Source organism: Erpetoichthys calabaricus, chromosome 10 (genome assembly GCF_900747795.2).
Source record: "Erpetoichthys calabaricus chromosome 10, fErpCal1.3, whole genome shotgun sequence".
Taxonomy (NCBI): Eukaryota; Metazoa; Chordata; class Cladistia; order Polypteriformes; family Polypteridae; genus Erpetoichthys; species Erpetoichthys calabaricus.
This window is the reverse complement of record NC_041403.2, coordinates 449733-476184: the sequence shown is the minus strand read 5'-3', so window position 1 is coordinate 476184 and position 26452 is coordinate 449733. Positions and strand designations below refer to the sequence as shown.

At 45.9% G+C, this 26452-nt stretch overlaps 1 protein-coding gene across 1 annotated transcript; it reads left to right on the top strand.

Annotated features, from left to right (window-relative positions):
* Positions 1-5095: 5095 nt before the first annotated feature.
* tmed5 (transmembrane p24 trafficking protein 5) lies at positions 5096-25676 on the top strand. The gene is made up of 4 exons (XM_028810722.2): positions 5096-5327; positions 24586-24683; positions 24755-24941; positions 25192-25676. The coding sequence occupies exons 1-4, from the start codon at positions 5151-5153 to the stop codon at positions 25408-25410; spliced, it is 681 nt and encodes a 226-aa protein (XP_028666555.1). The 5' UTR covers positions 5096-5150; the 3' UTR covers positions 25411-25676.
* Positions 25677-26452: the final 776 nt, after the last annotated feature.

Sequence of the window (26452 nt, the reverse complement as noted above, 5' to 3'; positions counted from 1 at the left end):
CCTTTTCCATTTTTTCCCATCCAGGGAATCATTTTGATTTCTACATTGAACTGACTGCTAAGGCAGTGTACAAGATCAGAAAATAGACAAAAATGTCATTTTTTATTTCCTTCTTTGGCAGAACTTGGCTTCCATAACTGCAGGCAAAAGTAAAAAAAAAAACCAAAATTGAGATCAGAAGACAGCCGCGTGAAAACTGAAATGCAACCCAAAGATTTGTGGTGAAACTTCACGTGAGCATCTGCTGACAGAAACGCAGTCACACTCGATTCATTCTTTTGCTGGAGACAACCATAGAAATACATGGAAGCCTTGATAGACACCATCGAGCGGCACAGAGCCACATCCTAGGCTGAGAGGTCAGAACGGTCAAACCTGACTAGACGTGTCACACACCAGGAGCCCTCCCGCCACAACAGGGCTCACGTGATGAACTCTAAGAAGAAGAGACTCTCCACGAAGGGCACACCATCGCCAACTGCCCTCAGCTTAGCCAACCCATGGACTGCAGTTGGACAAAAGGAGGAAGGCACTGAACAGTCGCCAAGCCCTGTAGAGGAGTGGCGTTAGTGAATGGACATAAGGTGACCGCTTTAACGGATTGTGACAGCAACATATCCACCGTCACTTGCCGGTTTGTGTTATAGCAACAGTGGCTGAAAGGACAGACCAGTCTGACCTGTATCCAGGGGGACACTTGATGGTATGGGCACTTTAAGAACCCTAACTGTAGCGGCTCTCTGTAATCCTCCCTACCTGGTGATACTGGGGCGAGACTCATCTGAAAGCAAAAGCGGTGTGACGCACTCCACTCCTGAGAAACCTTAAGGCTTGGGAACGGAAGGACAAGAACCGTCCCAATCTGCTTCCACACCGTGTTTACAGCTGGCTTTGAGGAGTCACGTGGCTGTTCAGTGTGACGCAGTCGATCCCATATCGGTGAAGCCAAAGGTGACGTCTCATGACGATGCACCACTGTGGGGAGAAACCACGCCCAGTGAGGTCGGTCCAGACCCTCATTCTCTCTTACATTTTCAGTTTAGGTAAACTCCAGCCTCCTTTAAATGGGAACAATGGAATGATGATTCCTTAAAGTTTACCAACAATGCAGTTGTTCTGGTTAATGGCTAACACACTCAGCATCCCATGCCACAGGGACACCAATTTGTTTGAAATAATCATCTTCGTTATCAGAGCATGAGGGGGAGGTAAGGTCGTCGTTGTTTGTTCCGGCGGCAGGCCTGTGAAGAGTCAGACGCCCACAGCATCTTCCTCAGGACACGTATCACCCGGGGAAATAAGACTATTGACTTATTGTATGCAAACATTAAAGACGCATACAGTGCCACCCCGCTGCCTGCGCTTGGGAAAGCAGATCATAACCTGGTTCTGCTTCAGCCTCACTACAAGCCAAGAGTGAGGGTCCTACCTACAACCACATGATCATTCAGGAAGTGGTCCCCAGAGGCAGAGCAGGCTCTAAGAGACTGGAACTACAGACTGGGATATCCTGCAGGGGTCACATAGTGACAACATTGAGGAGGTTGTTGACTGCACTACTGACTACATCAACTTCTGTATGGACATTGTAGTTCCAGTAAGATCAGTACGCTTCTATGCTAACAACAAGCCATGGATTACAAGTGACATCAAGGGCCTTTTGAACCAGAAGAAAAGGGCTTTTAAAGGCGGTGATCAGCATGAGCTCAAGCGCGTGCAGAAGGAACTCCGAGTCCAGCTCAGGGCGGCGAAGGAGCAGTACAGGAGAAAGCTGGAGCAGAAGTTGCAGAATAACAGCATGAAGGAAGTGTGGGATGGGATGAAGATCATCACTGGCTGCAGCTTGAAGTGGGGTGCCACCATCGAGAGAGATGTGGAGAGACCAAACCTGATGAGCAACTTCTTTAACAGGTTTGACCACCCTAACCCACTCTAACCTTGGAGTACTGCACCCTCCAGCCATCCTTCTGCTGATACCAGCATAGGAGAGAGTTTCCCCCCATCCACAATTACAGCAGCCCAGGTGAGCAGAGAGCTGAGGAGACTTTGTGCCAGCAAAGCAGCGGGTCCAGATGGAGTATCGCCACAACTGCTGAAGGCCTGTGCGTTGGAGCTGGGGAGTCCTCTACAGCGCATCTTCAACCTGAGCCTGGAACAGGGGAAAGTCCCGAGGCTTTGGAAAACATCTTGCATCACCCCAGTCCCAAAGGTATCACGTCCTGGTGAGCTGAATGACTTCCGGCCTGTCGCTCTGACGTCACATGTGATGAAGACCATGGAGCAGCTGCTGCTTCACCACCTGAGGCCACAGGTGCACCACGCCCTTGACCCTCTGCAGTTCGCATACCAGGAGAAGGTGGGAGCAGAGGATGCTATCATCTATATGCTACACCGATCTCTCTCCCACTTGGACAGAGGCAGTGGTGCAGTAAGAATTATGTTTCTGAACTTCTCTAGCGCTTTCAACACAATCCAACCTCTGCTCCTTAGGGACAAGCTGACAGAGATGGGAGTAGATTCATACCTGGTGGCATGGATCGTGGACTATCTTAGGGACAGACCTCAGTATGTGCATCTTGGGAACTGCAGGTCTGACATTGTGGTCAGCAACACAGGAGCGCCGCAGGGGACTGTACTTTCTCCAGTCCTGTTCAGTCTATATACATCAGACTTCAAATACAACTGGGAGTCCTGCCACGTGCAAAAGTTCACTGACGACACTGCTATCATGGGCTGCATCAGGAGTGGGCTGGAGGAGGAGTATAGGAACCTAATCAAGAACTTTATTAAATGGTGCGACTCAAACCCCTCATGGACCCCGTGATCATCAGAGGTGACTGTGTGCAGAGGGTGCAGACCTATAAATACCTGGGAGTGCAGCTGGATGATAAACTGGACTGGACTGCCAATACTGATGGTCTGTGCAAGAGAGGACAGAGCTGACTATACTTCCTTAGAAGGCTGGCGTCCTTCAACATCTGCAATAAGATGCTGCAGATGTTCTATCAGACGGTTGTGGCAAGCGCCCTCTTCTACGCGGTGGTGTGCTGGGGAGGCAGCATAAAGAAGAGGGACGCCTCACGCCTGGACAAACTGGTGAGGAAGGCAGGCTCTATTGTAGGCACGGAGCTGGACAGTTTGACATCTGTGGCAGAGTGACGGGCACTGAGCAGACTCCTGTCAATCATGGAGAATCCACTGCATCCAGTGAACAGGATCATCTCCAGACAGAGGAGCAGCTTCAGAGACAGACTGCTGTCACCGTCCTGCTCCACTGTCAGAGGAGATCATTCCTCCATCACACTATGTGACTCTTCAATTCCACCCGGGGGGAGTAAACGTTAACATTAAACAAAGTTATTGTCTGTCTGTACACCTGCATTGTTATTACTCTTTAATTTAATATTGTTTTTTATCAGCATGCTGCTGCTGGAGTAAGTGAATTTCCCCTTGGGATTAATAAAGTATTTATCTATTTATCTATCCTTGTGGACACCTCCACAATTTTCTACCTGTGGCTACTGGAAGCTTGTGTGACGTTAACACACATGCAGATGAACAGAGCGTAACGGACATGTGCTGACCACGAAATCCTTGGCTGTAACCTGGTTAAGGGATTACATGGCCACATAATCGGGTTCATCGTGGAGAAATCTACCTCTCTTAACCTGCTTACTCTAACCAGTGTACGAGTTCACATGACATTTCAAAAAAAGGGTGTTTCTGTGAAAAAAAACGGGTTATTAAAGCGCATTTGAACGCACAGTTCATTGAGGACATGACAATCCACTTTTCTTTGGTTATGTTAGTTTCGGCCAAAAAACGCTGCGACCTGAAGTTGGATATTAGTCTTTAAAACGACAACTTTTGGTGCATTTCATTCATAGACTTTGACGAAACTCCCAAAACGGGCGATTGACTTTCCTGATTTCAGAATTTCAGTTCAGTTCAGGTCGTTTGCTTCATCAGGCCGTGATCTTCAGCTCTCTCTGGATCGGTTCGCAGCCGAGTGTGAAGCGGCTGGGATGAGAATCAGCACCTCCAAATCTGAGACCATGGTCCTCAGCCGGAAAAGGGTGGAGTGCCCTCTCAGGGTTGGTAGCGAGATCCTGCCCCAAGTGGAGGAGTTCAAGTATCTCGGGGTCTTGTTCACGAATGAGGGAAGAATGGAGCGTGAGATCGACAGGCGGATCGGTGCGGCATCCACAGTGATGCGGGCGCTGCATCGGTCTGTCGTGGTGAAAAAGGAGCTGAGCCGTAAGGCAAAGCTCTCAATTTACCAGTCGATCTATGTTCCTACCCTCACCTATGGTCATGAGCTATGGGTAGTGACCGAAAGAACGAGATCACGAATACAAGCGGCTGAAATGAGTTTCCTCCACAGGGTGTCAGGGCTCTCCCTTAAAGATAAGGTGAGAATCTCAGTCATCCAGGAGGGGCTCAGAGTAGAGCCGCTGATCCTCCGCATCGAGAGGAGTCAGATGAGGTGGCTCGGGCATCTGATCAGGATGCCTCCTGGATGCCTCCCTGGTGAGGTGTTCCGGGCACGTCCAAGCGGGAGGAGGCCCCGGGGAAGACCCAGGACACGCTGGAGGGACTATGTCTCTCGACTGGCCTGGGAACGCCTCGGGATTCTCCTGGAAGAGCTAGAAGAAATGGCCGGGGAGAGGGAAGTCTGGGCATCTCTGCTCAAGCTGCTGCCCCCGCGACCCGACCTCGGATAAGCGGGGGACAATGGATGGATGGATGGACAGTTCGTCAGCCAGGTTGCTACCCAAAGCCCCACACTCGGCCACTTCTGGCCTGGCCGCTTATAACGGAAATCCAGGAGTCAAATCAGAACGGAGACGCGGTGACTGGTTGCATCCGTCGGGTTAAACGAGCCCGTTAGAAAACGGAAAACGTAGAGGTGCGGATCGCGCAGGTCCGCTAACGTGAACGCAGAAGTCTGCCGTTCGTGGCCCCTTTAAAAGCTGACCTGACGCTTCCAGGATTGAAGACCACGAGTGCCGTCACCCGCTCCACGTGACACGCCCCAGCTGCGCGGGTAACTCCAGGGCGACACGCCTGCCTTCCTATTGGTCGCTCTTCTGCAGCCGACACGCGCGCTTCCTTCCGCCTGCTCGGGCTCTCGCTGGCTGGCTGGCGACATGGGCGCTCAAGCGCTGTCGGTGTTCGCTTTTGTGTTCCTCGCCGAATGGAGCATTTTCGCGGCCGCCTTTTCGCAGGCGCTGGATAGCGACTTCACGTTCACGCTGCCGGCGGGTCGGAAGGAGTGCTTTTACCAAACTATGAAGAAGGACGCCTCTCTGGAGATCGAGTACCAGGTAGGGGCAAACGCATTGCTCGTTTACTTCAGGCCTGGATGGACTGCTCCATCTCCTCGTCTTCAGGAGCTCCGACCAAAGCCCAGCTCCGCACGCGCAGATCAGATGCTTTGGCGCTTTGCACCGCTGATAACCGGCGCTTGTGCGAAAAGGTGTCGCGAAAGCGAGAAGTGTGACCGCTTTGTGGGCCCGCTAGCTATCCAGTTCTCAACTCCTGTTGGTAATAGAGAGGTCTACTGGTGCCACGTGACCTGAATTAAATTTAATTCACAGGGTCGCATTTCATGTTTTTCTTGCGTTTCCTTATATATCGGAATGTCCTGGTTCTGATTTTTGTAAATCTTAGAAATCCGACTAGCAGCTTCTAGCCACCTCCGGGGAGGCAGGCGACACTGCTGGAACGAGTGACTCCGCCCATTCGCGCTCTTGGCCAATCACCGACGGCGCCGCGGCCATTCACTTTAGCGAGTTCGCCCAGGAGGCTCCGGCTGCAGTCGCGCTCGTTTGGTTGGTCTGCTAGGAGGGCAGTGGAGTGGAATGGAGCGGAGGGCATTTTCATACTTTGGGGTTAAGTTGTAGCGTGAGGGTCGTTTTAACGTGAACTAAAGGCGCAGGGAAACACGTGTCCCATACGTAACTAAAATAATTAAGAAACCGGTTTAAACCCCTACCCGGGCACCGCCTCTTGTGTAACCCGGCCTTTCTGCTTTCCCATTACAGAGAGGTGCAGGGTTAGATTTAGCCATGGGCGATACCACTGTGTTTGAAATCGATACCGATACAAGTATTTTATGTGTCAGATTTCCGATTCCGAGTATTTTTTAAAAAGCATAGGAATGTCTTTTCAAACGATGATAGTGTTTACAATGGCAAATATTAATGGGCCAGTCTGTATTTAAATGAACTAATACCACGACACGGTATAAAGGTCACCATAACAAATTTATTACAAAATATATATTAATAGAATGAACATGTCATTTTCTAATCTGCTCACTCCAGACCAGGGCTATGGGAGGCTGCCGGAGCCTGTCCCAGCTGCCATAGGGTACAAGGCAGGAGCAAACCCTGGAGAGGGTGCCCATCCATTGCAGGGCAAACTCACACTTCTGGCCAAGTTAGCTTTGCCAGTTCACCTAACCTGAATGTCTTTGGACTGTGGGAGGAAACTGACGCAGCCATAGGGACAACATGCAAACTCCATGCAGGCAGGATCCAGGTATATACAAATGTAATAAAGATAATGTGAATTTTTACATTTTCATAAAGATTTGCCTATTTGTTTAATACATTTAAACCCAGCAATCACTTCACAAATGTACTTAAACTGTGATCCCCTTAGAACGCTAACATTTACAAAACAAAATAAGATTCCCACATTTGCATTTTCTGTTATATTCTGCCCTTCTGTTTAATTGAGAAAGATTTTGTCATATTTGCTTTACATTTAGTTTCAAATTTATATTTAGAAAAAATAATGCTGACAAATTTTACACACAATCCTATTTTGCCTCTGCGGGTGCAAAGCAGGAACAATCCCAGGACAGGGTGAACACACGCACACACACACACACACACACACACACACACCAGGGGCCAGTTTAACATTGACAATCCAACCTACCTGCATGTCTTTAGACTGTGGGAGGAAACTGGAGCTCAATACAATTTTAAGAATGCAAAATGAAGCAGAACAATAATATTTTATGACACTAGATGCTGTTAGTAATGCAATTAAAGTACTTTTAAATCCACTAAACTTGCAAAATAATTACTATTTTATTAACATTTACTCAGGCACTTATTTTTCGGAAAGAAAAACTACTTTAAGTTTTCATCTTCAAATTAGGCATAGCTATGAAGTATTTTAGATAGTGTTAAGACTATTTGACCTTCTTATTTATGTATATTTGTTGTACTGTACCCTTGGTTCATTTTGTTTTCTGCCAATTAAAACAAAACTTGTGACAAAATGCTCTGACAGTGATGCCCTCCATTCTGCTAACAACGGGCTTTACGTTTCATAAATATTAATGGGTGATAAACGGTAAAATATTTTACTCAGCTAAAAAGTGTTCAGTAAACCCCTTTCTACATAATTCTACTAGTGGCAGAGTTACCTGAATGACATCTTGTCCATCTTTAAAACTCTCCTGCCGCCTCCCTCATCGGGCACTGATTGCAGTCAAATCGCCGGGCTTTAGGTTTCCTTCGCTCTGATGTTTTACAAACGTCTCTCTGTTGAACGGCGTGCCTGTGTGTTTTAGGTGTTTCAATGGGCAGCTTGTTTTGCCACTGGACTGCTGATTCTCCTCAGAAATATTGCATCGGGCCGCTGTATTCTTTTCCATCTGTACAAAGTCGCAGCACACAACTAAGCTCTCTCTCGGTTTGCCACTGGCGTAGAGACTGCACTTGTGCGAGGGGCCTGGCTTTATGGTTCTGTTGCGTCACGGTGCGTCTGCTCATTTCAGTACGTGAGCACAGAAAGTGTGTTAAAACGTTCTACGCCGCCTACAAGAACCTTGCTTCTGTATCTTGCAGAAAAAAAGTAGTAATCGATATTTTTGAATGGTACTCGATGCCAAATGAGTACAGTTAGAGTATTAAGGTATCAATCTGCCCATCACTAGTTAGATTATTGGGGACTCTTAAACTCTCCTGACATGAGTGAGACGAGCTGTGCACGTCGCCCCCGGCCTGGGTCCATGTCCAGCGTTAGCTCACATCTTAGAGGAACCTAGAAAATGAATGGATAAATTATTAAAGTTTTAGTGTACTCTTTTTAAAACCCAAGTGTTAATAACATTGGCACTGTCCTTACTACATATGTCAACAAAACAGAGGTGCCTTTTTAAAAAAACTGTACAAGTATCTGGTAACTAAGAGCTGGCATACACTTGGCAATCTTCTCACGTGTTCACGGCATTGAGAGTTCAGGTGCCAACTGCTCGTTTTTACTGATCGACGATTCGAAGCAAACATGCATTATGTGCTTTTTTATGCTCTCGCCAAAGGTTGGAGGCCGTTTGATCAATCTTACACGATACTGAGTGGCGAGACTTGCTGTAGCCTCCTGATTCGATGTTCTGTTTTTACAGAGGGTTCGTTAAATCAGTTTAAGCAAACGAAGACTGAGAGAAGACATAACAGAAATGTTTAAAATTATGAAGGGAATTAGTGCAGTGGATCTCAACTGTTACTTTAAAAATGAGTAGAGCAAGAAGATGGGGACAGAGTTGGAAACTTGAGGGTACATTTTGCACAAACATTACAAAAATTGTCTTTACACGGAGAGCCACAGATGCCTGGACTAAGAGACCAAGTAGTGTGGTGGACAGGAGGACTTGGCTTGCTGTTCTTTTAGAAGGCCTGCCGCTATGACTGCTGACTTCATCGCTCACCTCCTGTTTGTACTAGACTGCTCAAGACTGCGTTCCCTGCTGCCTTTTTTGTATTCACCCGCTGCACTGAGCTGAATGCCTTTACTTGGTTGCATCTTCTCTAACTGGCACCTCGCAATGAAAGTCAAGTGATTGTAACACAGAAGGAAGTTGTAAACGTAATAAGCAGACACTTCCGCTGGTCTTGCATACCTCAGCCTGACTCTGCAGATGTCAGTGTGCTTCTTGTCTTGGCTCTTATCACTATGATTATTACTAATTGCCATAATAATGCTGTTTTCCTAGTAGGACTTGTATTAAAGGAATACTTCATCCAAAAATATTTCTTTATATGTTTCTTACCCAATGTGCTTTGTAGTGCTGGCAAAGACAAAATGGAATCTCGCATTCTTCTGGAGAACAGACCTAACAAAGTTTGACATTGAATTGGACACAATGGTAACCAACGCTCAGTGACAGCAAATAATATCGGGGACGTCCATGAAACAAATCTGATTACTCGTGTTGCATAATCCACATGTCAAGCCATCCAGCCATCCAGGTGTAGGCTCGCAATGCCAAATGCATGCATTTCTAGCTAAAATATCATTGAATACTTCAGGAAAACAAAAGTAGGCCACAAACAGTAAGTCCCCTCACACGGACTCATGCTTTTGAATTGAAGACAGGACCTTTGACCAGTGAATGAGGGGGAGAGCTGGGCCTTCAGTTCAAAAGCGGTGCTGTTGATTTATCAGTTTATTATTGCCAAGCAATGCATGCATTGTGAACGTACTGCTGGATGACTTGACTTATGGATTATGCTGCGCCAGGGTTTTGAGATTTGTTTTTTTGTTCTCATGGATATTTTTGATATTCTTTGCTGTTGTTAAATGTTGGTCACCATTGGGTGCCATTTTATCAGAAACTTTGCTATGTCCATTCTCCATGAAAATATGACGTTAACATTTCTTCTCGGACATCACTACAAACTGCATGTGGTAAGTAACAGATAAAGGAATACTTCACTTACAAACCTACATTTTTTAAATATGTAAATGTGAACTTGTGCCAACATGCAACACACCACCCCTGTGATAAGCGGGAATGGATTCAAATGCAGAATTTCATTTGATAGAAAACTCAAATCGGCTCAGCTTCTTACTCCTCTTGCTCCCCTCGTCTGACGCCCTGTAGAAAAGCCCAGACCCTGTTTACACCTGGCAGCTGAAGCCACCTGTGCCAGTCAGTCTTGCCCACAATGACACTTTATTATTCAACACAGACCCCATAACATGGAGTTTTCACAGAGCGGAATATCACAGAATGGCCGATTCAGTTTTCTTCAGAACTTTAATAAGTCCAGTAAAAGGAGTTTTTTGTTGTTGTGGTTCTATTTTGTTTGTGCCCAGTGGGAAATTAAGAGTTTACAGAAGCGCAAATAAAATAAAGTAGTGTACTAATAATCTATCTGTGCAGCGTCTCTGAAGATGAATGCGGTGGTAGGATTTGCTTCTGTCCTGTTATTATTAGAAAGATGACCTAACAAAAGTGTGTTCATCCATACTTGGCAATCCTTACAAAAGGGTAAACTGCAGAAGTGGGACATTTTCTAGCTATACCTCAGACTGAGTGGCATAGTGGCACAGTGCTTTGTCCTGCTGCCTCACACCTATGGGATTCAAATCCTTTCATGAATGTGTTTGCCCATGTGTGCCACAACAGAATTGGGTCCTGCCATGGGTTAGTTCTGGGCCTTGTGTCCAATTCTACCTTGTTGGGCTCCTTTCAGCAAGTCAGGAAGTCGAGGAATTGTTGTATCGCAAAAAAAAAAGGGGGGACTTGTGGTTAGGGCTTTGGACTTCAAACCCTGAGGTTGTGGGTTCAGTTCCTGCTGCTGACACCGTGTGGCTGTGAGCAAAGCATTTCATCTGCCTGAGCTCCGTTTGGGGAAAAAGTAAAGAGATGTAACCATCTGTATCTCAACGGTTGTAAGTCGCCTGGCATAAAGAGATCTGCTAAATAAATCAGTCCATAAAAAGCAGAAATAACTTTGTGTATTCATCGAATTAATTTCTTTTAGTATACAGCACTGTGCTGTCCCTGCATTGATGGATCCACTTGACCATCCTCATCAAGTTCTTCCATGTGTAGCCTTGGCTAGTTTTTAGATCGATGGGCCGGGTTTTCTTGATATGATTCAGTTGTACCCACGTCACCTGTGAGCTCCCCAGAGCAGGCTGCCCAGTGACCCACAGGTACCTGCTGTTTTGAGTGCAGGAATTGCTGCAGGAAGTCTTGATTTGAACTGAATGAACGTATTAAGTTGCTCTGAACTTTAAAAAAGAAGCTGGCACAGTGCAGCTTGCTTGTCTGTGGTGTTTGGTGCTCCTGTGAATCATTCTGTCACTCTTAATGGTGAGAAAAATAAATCTCGCCTTGTGCTACTAGTAAAACGTGACTTGGCTGTTTCTCGGAGTTGTTGCACACATTCCAAGTAAGTAGGCCACCATTCGAGGGGACAGCACCACCAGGTGAGAGGTAGCAGGGGTTTGTCAACTGCAGTCCATCAATGTGCCCCCCCCCCACCTCAAACGTAGGAGTTGTGTCGAGATGTAAATGTGACGCTGCCTTTGGGCAATAACAGGACACCCTGCCCCAAAGCAAATGCATCACTGCTCATCTCATCTCTGTAATTAATCTTTACTAATAAAAGGCAAAGCCCTCACTCACTGACTCACTCATCACTAACTCTCCAGCTTCCTGTGTAGGTAGAAGGCTGAAATTTGGCAGGCTCATTCCTTACAGCTTACTTACAAAAGTTAAGCAGGTTTCATTTTGAAATTCTACGCATAACGTCGGTGCCAATCCTATAAGCAGTACAGCGCTGCGACAAACACGTGTCAGGGTTACGCTTTGCTGTTTGGACTTTCTGGCCTTTCAATAATGAAGTAGGCCGGTGACTGAGAGCAGCACCATTGAAGGTGGGATATCCAGTCTCCGGGATCTGTCTGGTAATTTGCATGAGTCACTCCATTTTTGAAATGAAGAAGAGAAACGGCAGTTAGAAGGGGAAAAGAAAACAATCTCTGTGTCCTCGTAGAAATTGGAAACCGTTTTGGTCGTGTCAAGAAACCAGGAGGTTATCTATGGGCCATCCTGATCTGGGCACTCGACTCTAGTCATGGTGGTCTGCTGTGGCTGAAGCTTTTAATTCCAACCAGTTTTGTGTTTAGATGGCACGCCGAGCAGATAATGAAACGTGTTCTTTTAATGATATGGTGCATTGGTGCTTTCATTCTTCCAAGACAAATCTTTGTCACATTTTAGATTTGTCATTTTTGGAGGATAGTATTCCTGTGTTTGGTACTTCTTGGTCTTGTCTTCCTTTGTCATTTCTTTAAAAACCTCGTCTTTACGCCACTCCCTCCTGATGTTTGTGCTCAGGTTTAAATGTCACCTGTCATTTGCACCTCATTTATCACTGATGGCTGGTTAAGACAACAGGCATGCAGGCAGTAAACCCGAAATGCAGCAGTTTACAACTAAAATCCGTGAGTAAGGGCTCAGAATCACAACACTAGGCCCAAAAACATTCAGCTGTAGTGCTAAATCAATGGGTCCTAACTGGCAATCTGGTTAAAGCAAAACCTGCAGCCACTGCGGCCCTCCAGGACCCCCTGGTCTGGACAGCAATCCTTGTTCTCTTCTCTTCTGCGTCACGCTGGGTTCATCTCGGTGGCTTCCAGGTGGACATGTCCTTATTGTGACACAGCACGGACTGTTGGAATGTTGTACTTTTTAAACTTTGATTCATCGACTGGCCGTCTCCTCCAAATCTTGGATCTTGTTGAGAATTAGGAGTGCTGAGTGAACTTTGGGAGGCTCAGGTATGTGTGCATTGACTGTACGTGTGATTCTTCACAGCGTGGTGGGTGTGGCTATTGGGGGGGTCATCAATCTCGTTTCTTTTAGAATCACATAATCACCCGGATTTGGTGACGTTGTTTGTTGTGTGCACACTCGAGAATTGAACTGTTTATATTTGTCACCTTGCACATTAGGAGGGTGAGAGGTTGAGCTCGATCGGGCTCAGTTCATCACACTGGGAAATGCCCAAGACAACCCCCCAACCCCAAACAACAAATGGCAGCATTAAAAATGGTGTTGGGAAACACTGAGGTGTGTCCTCATATTTACTGTAAGCACGTAGAGGACAGGAGAACTCCAAGTGCTCAAGACCATGTAAGATTGACGCTGTATGGTGCCTGACCCAACACAAATTGAACACGGGAGGCACGTGTAAAATAAAACAAATACTTTTATTTTCTTCGTCTGTGGGCTACGCCTTCCTCGTACCTACAGACACAACACAGTGCCAAGTACAAGCACACCACTAACACACCGCACTTTCTCTTCCTCCTTGGCACCACCACTCCTGATTGTGAATGTGAATTTCCCCTTGGGGATTAATAAAGTATCTATCTTATCTTATCTTATCTTATCTTATCTATCACCTTGTCCTCCTCCACCTGACTCTGGCTGCTGAGTGGTGGTCGCTAGCTCCCTTTTATTAAGGTGAAACCAGTGCCCAAAACGGGCCAGCTGCTCCTGTTGCAGCACCCCCTGGCAGCGCCAGCGGACCCCCATAGAGCTGCACAGAACTCCAACCCCCATGAAGCCCTGGGGGAGTCTGAGGCACCGCTGCAACCCAGGGAGGCTGCCATCTAGTGTCCAGGGGGAGATACTGGGCTTCCCACCCTTGTCCCCCTGGCAGATGTGGTGAAGGGGCGTCCCAGCCATTCGTCACAGGTGTCCGCACATCATTTAACTGGGGGCTTTGAAGGTGACGGCTCCAGTATGTTGATGGTGTCCACTTGTAGTCAGAAAGAGGCCAAGGAATTTCTGATGACCTCTTAAAATGGGTGCCTTATTAATGTGAAAGATGGAGGGATTGTCTTCACTCTGCATTGAGCGACGGTCGTCCTCATCCTCTGCCAGCTTTAGTGATGACTGCGTGACGACTGCTTGTCGTGGGTTTTTCAGAAGAGGTGCTGTTTTGGACACCATCTTCTCTGCAGCATAAATGAACTTGGTGAACGGCCTGTAGATCTGAATTGTACCCTGGCAGGAAGAATCTGTGTGTTGGCAGAGTTGCTGCTAAATTAGAATTGCAGGAAGAAGAAATACTGACATCTGCTTGACGCTTGTTGAAGTTGTTCATCATTTACAAGCCTTCAAGCAGTTACAACATTTTCTAAAGTGACTTAATCGCCAGCAGCCTGGTAGGCCAGCCATTTACATTTAATTTTTACAGTCAGAGCTCAGGCAGATTAAGGGACTTACTTGCTTGGCATGACATGGTGGGAGAGCAGCTGGAATTGACAGACGTCCTGGTCCTTGGCTACCACGCCACACACGGCCCAAGTGTAACCCTAAATGTTAAATAAAGAGATGAGGCCTAGTTTGACTGAATTTTAGATCAAGTGGAGAAGAACAAGATTAAACTTGTTAAAGAAACTCATGTCTGTTGGCGATGCCCATCAGGATGCACTCTCGATCAACAAGCGTGTTTCCTGGCTGAATGCCTCATAAACTGTTCATTTAGGCTTCACAAACTGTGGCTGTCTGCAATGTTTAGAAACAGAAGACCTGCACTTCTCTACTGTCCTCTTTAGCCTTGGAGGTCTCCTGGAGGGCATATGATGTCTCTCTTGATCTTTCCGGATGACTGCAGCTTGTTGGGCTGTCACTCTGATGTCCTCCCTGTAGTTGATGTGATTGCTGCTTCCTTGACACTTTGTTCTTGTGAGCACAAGACAGTGAGAAGAAAATCGAAGAGATCTGTGGACATGACTGAGCAGGCCACTGCCGCCTCACAAGTGCCTGCTCCATTCCTGACTGGTGTTCACCACGTGCTTGTGGGGTTACTTCTGTGTTTGTCTATGGACACGTACTGTGGACTGGACCCTTGGATGGACCCCCGGCTAAGTAAACTGAGATCCCTCTTGTGCTAATAATAATAATACATTTTATTTATATAGCGCCTTTCCCATGCGCAAGTCTTTATTTGTTTACAAGGGTCTGGTCAGGTTTGGTTGAGACCTTTTGTACGGGCCACTCACAGTCAATCCCCCCCCAATCCTACAAGTTCCAGCCTGATATTGATTTGTACATTTCAAGCAAATCACCCCCCAAATGCACCTTCCTACTCCTCTGATTGGCCAGTTAGTCCTTTGTGTGGGTAGGTGGGCAGGGCCAGCCAGAGAGTTGCATTCTGAATCTGAGAGTATTGTCCACGAGTTGCTGATGTCCGAGGGGACGGCTCACAGGCATCCTTCTTTTTTTTTTTCCCGTATGTGTCTTGCACTTTTTATTCTTTTCCTTTTCCGTTGACAGTACAGGCAGTGAAAGGCTGCGTCTAAAAATAAAAAAATAAAAAGTCTGTGCTGAACAAGCAAGGAGACGCGATGTTTCGGCTGTGTAGCCTTCATCAGGTGTATGTCACACTTTATGGGTTGTTTGGTGTGGAGATGTAACCTCTGACTTTCTTCTCCTCAGAAGCGTAGGACGTCGTCACTAAAGCCAAGCAGTGAAATTGCAGACCTCCGGGTGTATTCGACATGTTTTGTTCACACATTGTACTAGAAGATTTGGAAAATATACTCCCGATTTAAAACAATAGATTGCTTTTGTTCTTTGAGACTTTTTTCTATTTTTAAAAATACATTTAATTTTCTCACATTTTGACAAAGTAGTTGAGTTATTGGGAAAAGACTTTCTGTACTGTACATGGCACACATTGGCATTCCACCTTTGGATACCCGTTTGTGGATTTCTTCTTTTATCAGCCATGATTGGTCGATTCCCAGTGCGTTGCTCAATTTTATCAGTAATTGTGTAGCCGGAGCTGCGACTGACGGGTCGTGGTGGAGTGGAGTGTAACTGTCTGTGACATTTAGGATGGAAATGAAAAGCCGCTGTCATGGGTTAAAGAAGGGGGCATGCCAATGCAGATAGACATCCATCCATCCATCCATTTTCCAACCCCCTGAATCTGAACACAGGGTCACGGGGGTCTGCTGGAGCCAATCCCAGCCAACACAGGGCACAAGGCAGGAACCAACCCACCACAGTAGACATTTATAGTCTTTACTAAATCCCACATCATACTTTTGGATTTTATTAAAATCAAATAACATTCCATAAAAATAAGTCAGGTTTTACAAAACAAGGTTTGAAACAAATCAACGCCCACCCATGACAGAGAGCCAGGCCAGCAGAGTAAAACTTTAAACAAGTAAAAATAAGGAAATGGATAAATGAATAAAAAGGGGGGATTGAATTGAAATGCTTATTCTCGAATGTTACTGACGAGATCCTGCCAGGTTTTGAAGATGTTTTGTGCAGATCCTCTAAGTGAGAATTTTGATTTTTCTCTTTTCCAATTTCACACATAATATCAAGGACCGTATCTCAAAATGAGGAGTCCGTCACAAGCCGTCTACTACTGGGATTTGGGGACCACCTGGACTGAGGGTATAATAAGAGAGGCAGCTTATCATCCCAGAATAGCTGAAATATATCACCGTGGTAAACATGTCTGATACACTAAAACACAACCTAAAAGGGCAGGCCAGAGTTCATATAGTGAGAATGAAGAAAGAAACACAGCCAAGGTCCTTACCCAGATATGGAGTCCGTCCTTTAAAAGGGGAATTGGCATCCTTAAAAAAACCAAAAAGACGACAAAAACTGGACTCGGCTTCAGCCCAAGTAACTCCTCCAAAGAAACCTCTCAGGAGCTGTTTTTGGGTCATTGGAGCCTCAAGCTGCTCCTTAACAGCAACCCACTGCTCGGCCACCAGCCCCTCACAAACGCTGATCATCTTCCAAGTCTCCACCACCAATTCGGGAGGCGGGGGGGACTCTCCTCTGGTGGCCACAGCTCCTGTACAGCATGCATACACTCGGGGAGACTCCATATCAGTCCTGCAGGATGAAACCCAATCAAAAGAAACCTAATTAATCCACAATTGTACCTAACTTCAGGGTTACCAAGTTTAAAACAAACCGATCAACGACTGGGGGTACAAAATGGACTCCACTGTGACAGTGACTCTCCTTCTGGAGTCCCAGACAGCCGTGACTGCGCTTCTTAGCCTGGCGCCAGCTTTAAATCACGGAATACTACACATGAGGCCCAGAGCTGAAACTAGTGGCGGATCATTCAAAAAATATACAAACACACGGCCGGAAAGTGCAAACCTTGTTAAATATTTGAGTTTGCTTCTGGGAAACCCGCTGACAGTCAGTTAGTTATTGCTGCTTGCTTATGGAGTGTGGTGCTGCTGTCTCTCGCCAGTGGCCTGGCGCTGCATTGGCATGCTGGTGAGCATCGCACAGTCACACCCAAGCCTTTTTTTTTTTTTTTAATAGCCCAATTGGGTGTGAAACCAGCTGTTCTGGCAACTCTTTTAATGTGTGAGGAATCCAAATTTGACGAGTTACAGTATTGTGCCAGTTCCCATACCAGTTTTTTTTTTTTTTTTTTTTTTAAGGGTGCCATCATTTTGTGATTTGTGTTTAAGGTGCAGCTCTCAATTGCTGAGGGGCGTGGTCTGTGAGGTCATGGCATCTGACATCGTTGATGCGATAGGCTAAGACATCCGTGCTGATGTCCCTCCCTCATCCGGGATTGCAGTTAAATGTGACTTTTGCTGTTGGTGATTTTCTCTTTGAAGGTTTTTCTGGTTACTCATCTTTTGGTTCTTGGCATATGTTTTGGTTCTGATTCTCCTGGGGCCTCACATGTAATGCCTTGCATAGAATTCACACTAAAACATGGCGTACGGACAAAACTAGAACTGTGCATACACACAAAAAAATTCTGATGCATAAAACTGTGCGTAAGGAAAGTTGTACACACTTTGTGATAGTAAAAGTAGCCATAAACTTAGTGCACTGAGTGTTCAGAAATTGTAAGGAACATTGAAAAATCTTTGGTATGCATATGTAATTATTCCATCCAGGGTCGTGCCAGTCTAAGCAAGCATCGAGCGTGAGGTAGGAAGAGTCCCTGGATGGGGTGCCAGCTCACCACAGGGTGAAGACGAGCAACACACACAAACACACACTAATAGCGTCAGTTTAGCATCACCAGACCCCCTAACCTGCATGCCTTTGGAAGGAAACCCACCAGGAAAACGTTCAAACTCCAGGCAGGGGACACGCAGGATGTGCCCCCCCACCCCACTACTTTAATTAAATGAAGTCAACAATTCATGTGTAAAATGTAATGTACACTTTAATGCAATTCATCATAAAAATGAGATCAAGTATTCAGCCTAATATTCTAACAGCACACAACAGCAAGAGGAGAGCTCTGGGAAATCAAAGTCAACTTAGAAGCCAATCATCATCATCCTCTCTAAATACGAGGCGCTCTCTTCTGATCCCTCCATTTGCGATGTCTTCTAACAACACTAAAGCAGCTGTGATGGTTGGAGTAGTTTGGCCATTCTGTGCCCCAATATATTGTTCCAGAAGGATTCTTGTAAATGATACGTAATTAATTTTGGGTTATTTGATAAAGCCCTTGTCCTGGATACAAACCTGAAAAGGAAAGGGCAATGGCACAGAAGCCGTAGCACTGCTATGATGCCTGGTGCCACCAAGTAGAAATGTGTGAACGCGTGGCGTTAGGCTGCCATGGGAATGTCTGTGGGTTATGGCAGGTTTCGTTTTTATACGTCTCGTGTGCGTCTGTTTCCAGGCTCACGGCGTACGTGTTCTCTTCTGTCTATTGTGTTGTATTGACACCCACTGCACGCCCAACCTACCTGGAAGGGGGTCTCTCTTTGAACTGCCTTTCCAGAAGTTTCTGCCATTTTTTTCCCTACAAGGGGTTTTTTTTTTTTTTTTTTGGAAGCCTGGGGGGCTGTCAAGAGGCAGGAAGGGCCTGTTAAAGCCCACTGTGGCACTACACAATAATAAATTGTATTGTATTGTTTATACATGAGGTCTCTGGTTACAACTTTACCTTTGTTTTATCTGTTTTATTTTTTCTTTTTTGCTCATTGTCTACCGATAACACGACGATTGTATTGCTCTGCCAATGGTCATCCCACCGCTGACACCAAGACTGATGGCTCTACTCCTGCGTTTAGCCAGCAATTTCACAAAAAGGCCTGCTGGGATTGAGGAAGGTTCAATGCCTGGTGCCCGCTGGTAGACCTGTCTTGTTTTGGGTTTGAGCTGGCAGCATTGCACATCATCTGTTAAGAAAACGGAATACACGGACGCATTGATTGGATCTAAAAGTCTGTATGCTGCAAGTGTCGTGAATTGAAATGGGGGCTGCCCTGGAACCTCCCTGTTTAATTTTGGCCATTGTTCTACTTCGGTTTCTATTTGTTTTCTTATTGTTCATTCCGTGGTGGTGCTGTTTGTGTTCTGATGGGTTTTTTTTTTTTTTTTTGAGAGTTGCCACCTTTTTGCCTGTGTGATGGTGTCAGCCATATTGTTTGTGGTCGCTACGCCCCTCCCTTTGCAGGTCACATGACATTTTCCGCACCTGTATGGTGCGTTGGACTGAAGATTTTAAAAAAACAACAAATTCTGGTTTTGTTTGAGTGGTTGGGGAAGGAGCCGTAGTCCATGAAGACCCCTTTGGCCTGTAATCCCCTTGGTTCCCAGGCTGTGAATTTGCCTCATGTCTTGGTTTTGATGTTTTCTGATTTTTGCCTTTCCCTTGGTGCCTGTTGTTTTACAAGTCACGGGGTCTCTGGAGAGAAGCACACGTGATCAGCAGGAGTCTGAGGGGTGTTTGAGTGAAGTCGCTCTGCTTCCTCTGCTTGTCTGCTGCATGGTCCGCAGCTTCATGGAGACGTGTATACTGATGTGAAACAGAGGAGAGATCACCACGTTTAATAAAGTAACTGCACGTAACCTGCATTGTTCTTCTCATTTGAGCAAGTTCTGATGCACATTCCCCCTGAACAGGAGAGACAATAAAACACCGAGAGCACCAAAGGGCACGCTGGTTACGGGCGTCAGCCTTCATGTGGTCATTTGTGCTTTTGATATTTATAAAAGACGCACTGCACTGGTCACTTGTTTTGGGCATCCCTGATACCAACGATAATATTTGATGAACTACCCTAAAAACCTGCGGAGTTGTGTATCTCTTTGAAAACGGCCTCAAGAATACTTAGACTTGCAAATCTAAAATGGTAACCAAAAGATTAGCAGCCGTGAAAGGAGTGAAAAAGCAGAAGTGAGGAGAGGAGCCTTCAGGCCCTGCTGCTGTGTTCTGAGAAGTACAATCAAGGAAACCTCCGTCTGGTAAATGAATGTCACAGAATGTGTGGCAGCACAACGGAGGAGCAGCTGGAGAGGAAACAAAATCCAGTGGACGGAAGGAGGAGACTCGGAGTGCGCTGACCGAGGCCGGCAGACAGACCGACCGACCGCGTGCCCTGCCAGGCGTCACACACTGCCCTGAAGAGCTGGTCTGACGGCGGTCTGGTGCAAGGCTACTATAGATAACGAAAACTGAAACTATTATTAAAAAAACAAGTTCATAAACTGAAATAACATAATTAACAAAAAAACGAAACTATTAAATTAGCTGGAAAGATGAAGTGAAAGAAAATAATAATTTACTAAAATATTTTTAGTTTTTGAATGAATATTTAATATACGCTTGTAACTTTTAACTCTAAAACTGAAAGTCCTCCACCACGAGCCACCTGCACATATCCATCCAGTGAACAGGATTTGTGTCGACACAGCATTTGAGGTGACGGAGCGAGCTGAACACGGGTGCGTAAAGCTTTTACTGGGCCGCCTTTCTTTGCACTTGTTGTACGTCGAGATGTAATTCAAACTCCTGAAATCGGAATGTGCTGCTCAAGAAAACCTTCACCGTATGGACAGAAAGTTCCCGAGTGCGTAACGCTTCAGTTTATTTCTCAGGTGTCTATTTGCTGACAATAACTCACCGGCCACTTGCACAGGAGAAATCCTTTTTGACAATAAAACGCCACTGATGGAGAGACTGACTACGTCCTCGTATAAGATCAGCATATTGTTGCTGACCAATCATTTTGCTTTAAAAAAGTCGTTTAACAATAAAGTGATCCAAACCTTGTAAAATTCCTGAGCTGCCAACGTCTCTACTGAACTACAGGTAAGCAGGCAAAGGGAGTCTATGACTGGTGAAAAACTAAACCTACTAATGTGTTTTTGTATTTATTGTATATTTATTAATTCCTCTTTTTTAGTTTTTACTCACAGCTCAAAATAGCTGATATTGTGAAAATAATCAAGTAGCAGAATTATGTTTTAGAATATTTTCCCCCCTATTTTCAGTGTTTTTCTCTCTCTCAGAGTAGATAGTTGAAATCTCTTCTTTGTTCTTAACATCAGCCTTATCATACATACTGTATTGCATTCCAGGGATTTTTCCTGCCTTGAATCCAAGTCTGCTGGGGTAGGCTCCAGGTTTCCTGCCATCCTGCTCTGGATAAACAGGTTTAGATCATGTTAATAATCTGATGCTGTCTCTGTTGTTTTGTGCCCATCCATATACCCACTATCTACTCATTAAGGGTTTACTGTTCTTATGGTGGGCTATTCAAGTCTCACTGCCCCTAACCTTCACACTACATGCTTGTTTTTCTTTGTTTCCCTCAATACAGTTAGATGGCGTCTGCACACTCATTCAAGCCTAAGCCCCTGTGGTTTTCATGATCACACCTGTTTTTTGATTTTTGATATCTTTGCAGGCCTGCAGGTGGAAACAATCTGTCTATAAATTGAACTGAGATGGAATCGGAGATCAATATGGCAGGTAGAAAATAACAAAGCCCAGTATGGGAGATTTCTGAATGCAGTATTGAAGGCATTCATTATAAGCACATTGTCTTGAAGCAGGAGATGTTGTGTGCTGTAGATCAGTGTCTCCCACACTCGGTCCTGGGGACCAACTGTGGCTGCAGGTTTTTTGTTCCAACCATATTCCTAATCAGTGATGACACCTGATCACACTGAGCTCATTTAATTAGCTGGGATTTGTTTTCTTTTATTCTTCATTCAGAAAAGCACAGCAGCCTGATTTTTACATTTATAAGACTTCTCTCATATATATTTCTCTTCTGGTTCGTCCTGCTCCACTTCAAGACTGGCCCCGCCCACACGGCATTTCTTGATTCCTATTCGTCATCTTCCATGCCATGCACTATACTGGCCTGCTGAGTGTAATCTATCCAACAAGTACTCGAGGTGCTGCCACAACGGTAAAGTAGCTTTACCACCTTTGCAGGAGCCACCTGTGTCTTTACAACAGTTTCTTACACAGCAAACATCAGAAGCTAAAAATGATCGTGAACACATTTGAGAATACAACTCTTCTCTAGCGTTTGCTTCCATGGGTGCACAGATAACTCAACCTCCTGGCCACGGACCACACTGTTTTAAAATACACGGACAAATTTATCACCAAATCTCTCCACTATACGCTAACACTTCTACCTCTCCAGGATATGGACAGTTGTATGTTTTTGTCGCAGCGCAAGCTACTGAAGAACACTAACAAAATAAAGCAAACTCTGCATGCAGTGAAGATGTACTTCTCCAGCGAGATTCCATGCTCAGAACCATCAACCCCTTTGCTAAATCATACAAACACATGCATGAAATCACTCAGTCCAATCCAACAGCATCTGTACGAATGGTTTTCAAGGAATACCCTGGGCAGGATTTATGACGATACGATGCCCCGACATTGCAGTGATTTTCATCGGAGAAGATGGCGAACCGTCTGCCGAAAGGGACATTTGCATCTATCCCATATGCAACTCCTGTAAACAGATTTCCACGCTCAACATGAATTGCGATCCTGTGGTTTACTCACTTTTATTCCCTTATGGAGACATTGACTGGCATAAAGATTTACAACATGTTCCAGATAAAAGAAGCACCAAGTGAATAAGGCGTACTCAATGCCAGTTTTACACGTACAGATTAGCAATGAGGAATACATTTAGTATTTTGCACTCCAGCGGCAAACTATTCCAACATTAAGTGGTAGATGTGTATGTTAAAACCGAGGGCGCGCGTCTCAACGATCTCAGATTACATCAACAAGATCTGCGTGTTGAACTATCAGACGCACTGCAAGCAAACGCTGAAAATAACAACATACATGTAGGCAAAATGATCAGATCACCGTCCACATCTCCAGGAAGTCCAAGATACATGCAACAAAACTATCAGGATGCCATGGCTGAAGTACGTGAATTCAGAAAGCCTGATTTATTTATCACTCTCACATGTAATCCTGCTTGGCCGGAAATTCTACATGCACACTGCGTCTTTCAAGAAGTATTTATTTGTTCTTGATTTCTGAATTCTCACTGTTTTCTGTTCCTATTCTTACACCGCTGTATGCTATGGCGGGCGTCGGCTAGTTTAGAAATATTTCACTTTTTGCTGTTTGATTTCAATGCTTATCTCTCTTTCGTTGATTTCATTCTATTTTTCCCTTTCTCTGTGCAGTTTTCCCCTTCATTGTGTCTTAATAATGAGCAGAGCAGACAGTCAGCCAGCCAGCCAGCCAGGCAAACAACACACGGAATAATCAAAGGCTGCAAGTACTTCAGCGTCAGACCCACTCATTAACAAATAAATAATGAATTCATTAAACAAATAGAACACCTGGGAAGTAGAATGAGAATCGAGAGGTAAATATTGTTAAAAAGAACAAAATACATTATTCCCATAGAACTGCTTGGGACGTTTTATATATTATTTTTTTTTTTTTTTACCAAACTTAGTTTTCTAATTTCTATATTGATCCCAAAACAGAACGTTTGGAAATAACACATCACTTAATTAGCCCAGGAGTCCAATTAAAAACACAAGCTGGTTGGAACAAAAACCTGCAGCCACAGGGGGTCCCCAGGACTGAGTTTGGGAAACCCTGATGTAGATAAATAAAAACCACCTTAAAATGCACCCTAACTTTATTACTAATTGTCCCATTATGGCTGAAGAAGGAAAAGATCCAAAGTGCCAACAGTTGCCACACATTTGTTCAGCACCGTGATCCAGATGTTCCTGTTCCCTTTCTGGTTTGGATTCTACTTGTTTTATCAGACAACAACAAAACCGGACAGTAAGCCGTGAGCTGTGGTGAGCTTCCAGTAACATTAAACTCTATTCTATTCTATTCTATCCAAACTCGTCAAGTGTACAGTCCTGTCTGATTGTGACACAAATCTAAACTCAGTCGGAGCTCCAGGCCATAATTACTAAAACTGAAACTAACAGATCTGTTTGTGAACTTTGTGAAATGAAAACTAAAAAAACGCAATGAAGGAAAACTAAAACTAAACTGAATTGCCAAGTAAGGCCAGAAAAAATGTCGAAATAACAAAGTAACATACAAAGGCACAGCTCTGATAACCTTGGTGTGGCGCCCCTGGAGGTGCTGAAGGTTTCCCACCCGTCGGACTTTGAGTGGAGTGGCAGTTGTAGCAGCAGAGTGAGTGATGAGCGGTCAGTCAGGACACTGGTCAGTACAAACTGCCAAGGCAGGGTGTCCACTAGAGAAGAGCCTCGTGAATCGTGCGAGTGAGTCCTGTGTGCTAAGGTAACATTTCAAAGTGTGTGCAGTACAGTGATGATGATGATGATGATGAACAGCTGTCAATGTAACTGGCAGCCTGGGTAGCGACTCGAGCACAGGGGTTGGCCTGCCCAGTTCTTGCCATCCTGGCTTCTCCTCCTGTGAGGTTTGGATTTCCTTTACAAGTCTGGACAGACAGCCCACCCTGATTTGACCGCCGCTCTCTTGCTTTCTCTTTCAGGTGCTGGACGGGGCTGGCCTAGATGTGGACTTTGTCCTGTTTTCTCCCTCTGGAGATATTCTGGCTACGGACCACAGGAAGTCAGACGGCGTCCACACGTAAGAGACCACTTGCTTGACTGCTTGTCTTCCGCCTTATGCCTCCTCATACCACCGAGTCTGTCTTGCAGGATGGAGACCCAGGATGGCGACTACATGTTCTGCTTTGACAACTCCTTCAGCTCCGTCTCTGAGAAGATCATCTTTTTTGAGCTCATCCTGGACAATATGGAAGATGGTATGGAGGGCGACCCAGAGGACTGGCGGGAGTACGTCCAGGGCACCGACCTCCTGGATATGAAGCTGGAGGACATCTTGGTAAGGGCAGTACAGGAGGAGGTGTAAAGTCTGACTGAGGACCCACCCCAGAAAGGCGCTCCGATGGAGGGGTGCGAGGGTCACTAAGTGTACGGAAGGGGGGGGGGGGGACCAGTGGGCCTACTGCATGACCAGACCGTGGCCCTGGGTTCACCTGCCACGTGTTATGAACTGAGGAGATGCAGGGTTCTCCACTAGACTTTGTGACGTTTGTGTCCCTTTCTCGTGATTTTCTTTCCATCTCTTCCAGGAGTCGATCAACAATGTGAAGGCTCGACTGGGGAAAAGCGTCCAAATCCAGACAATCCTGCGAGCGTTTGAGGCGCGGGACCGAAACCTGCAAGAGAGCAACTATGAACGGGTGAACCTGTGGTCAGCAACCAACCTGGTGGTCATGGTGCTCGTGTCCAGCGTGCAGGTCTACATGCTGCGCAGCCTCTTTGATGACAGAAGGAAGACGCGCACATAGCAGCCGGCTGGGGCCGTGGATTTGGTCCATCAGTACTTGTGCCCGCTGCCTGCAGTGCCCGGACTCTTGATGTGGTCTCGCCGGCCGGCCGGCCCAGTTGACTGTGAGGCCCATGGCAGCTGCTGCTTACCTTCTCCATGGACCCACCACAATTTTTAGTGGCTGATGTTCACTTTATGAGTAATAAAAGTGTTGACAGAAGTACAGCAGCGGGGACCATTGAGTGCCCATGGTGTGGCCCTCTGCCAGCTGCTGCTGCTCCTTGAGTAACGTCTGTGCCGTTTCTTCATCGCTCCTTTTATAGAAATGTATGCCAAGTGAGTCCTCGTGTCCAACATTTCCAGTGGTGAGGGAGTGGCAGTGGGTCTCCAGATTGGCACGGCTGCCCATGTTCATTTTGTAGCCGCCATCACCAGTGCTTATAGGGGGCAGCACATCCTGCTGCTTCTGGCTTTCAACATCTCATCAGGATTGGGCATAGGGCTCCTTTTATTAGGAGTGCCATCAGTGCCACGTGGGTCACTTTGTAAGCATGACATTGGAGCCACTGGCCTCTGCTTATGTCTCATTCCTGGTGTCCAAATAGCAGACTGTCCTGCCCAGAGGAAGAGGAAGTGGACATCACCAACGTAACAAATTAAAAATATGAAGGTGAGAGCAGATCGACTGCCATCTCCTCCACAAACAAGACTTGTGCCCAGACAAACCACTGGCACCCAGTTTTTGACGACTTGGGCTCTGGGTTTGATTCCATTGCTACATGTTTGTCAGTTTATTTTGGCTACCTGTTGTCACTTGTCACACACCGGCCTGAGCGGTCAGGAATGTCTCTGCCAGCCTTCACTCCGTCATACCCGCTGTGCTGGACGCCATTGACTGACTGGCGACTTTTCCTATGGGGTAGCAGCACATACAGTAAAGGGTTCTGCCAACATAAAGTCCATTTGTTCTCAACCGGCCTGAACTCCTCAGCTCATTTGCATAAACCATGCATCATTAGCATAGAGCACCGCAGGATTGTGGGTAAAGAACACAACTGTGC

Excerpts from the sequence above, each read along its gene's own strand:
- tmed5 (XM_028810722.2), top strand. The coding sequence starts at position 5,151 with ATGGGCGCTCAAGCGCTGTCGGTGTTCGCTTTTGTGTTCCTCGCCGAA. Across the intron at positions 24,684-24,754 it reads AAGTCAGACGGCGTCCACAC|GATGGAGACCCAGGATGGCG; the intron begins GTAAGAGACCAC and ends TCTGTCTTGCAG. Across the intron at positions 24,942-25,191 it reads TGAAGCTGGAGGACATCTTG|GAGTCGATCAACAATGTGAA; the intron begins GTAAGGGCAGTA and ends CATCTCTTCCAG.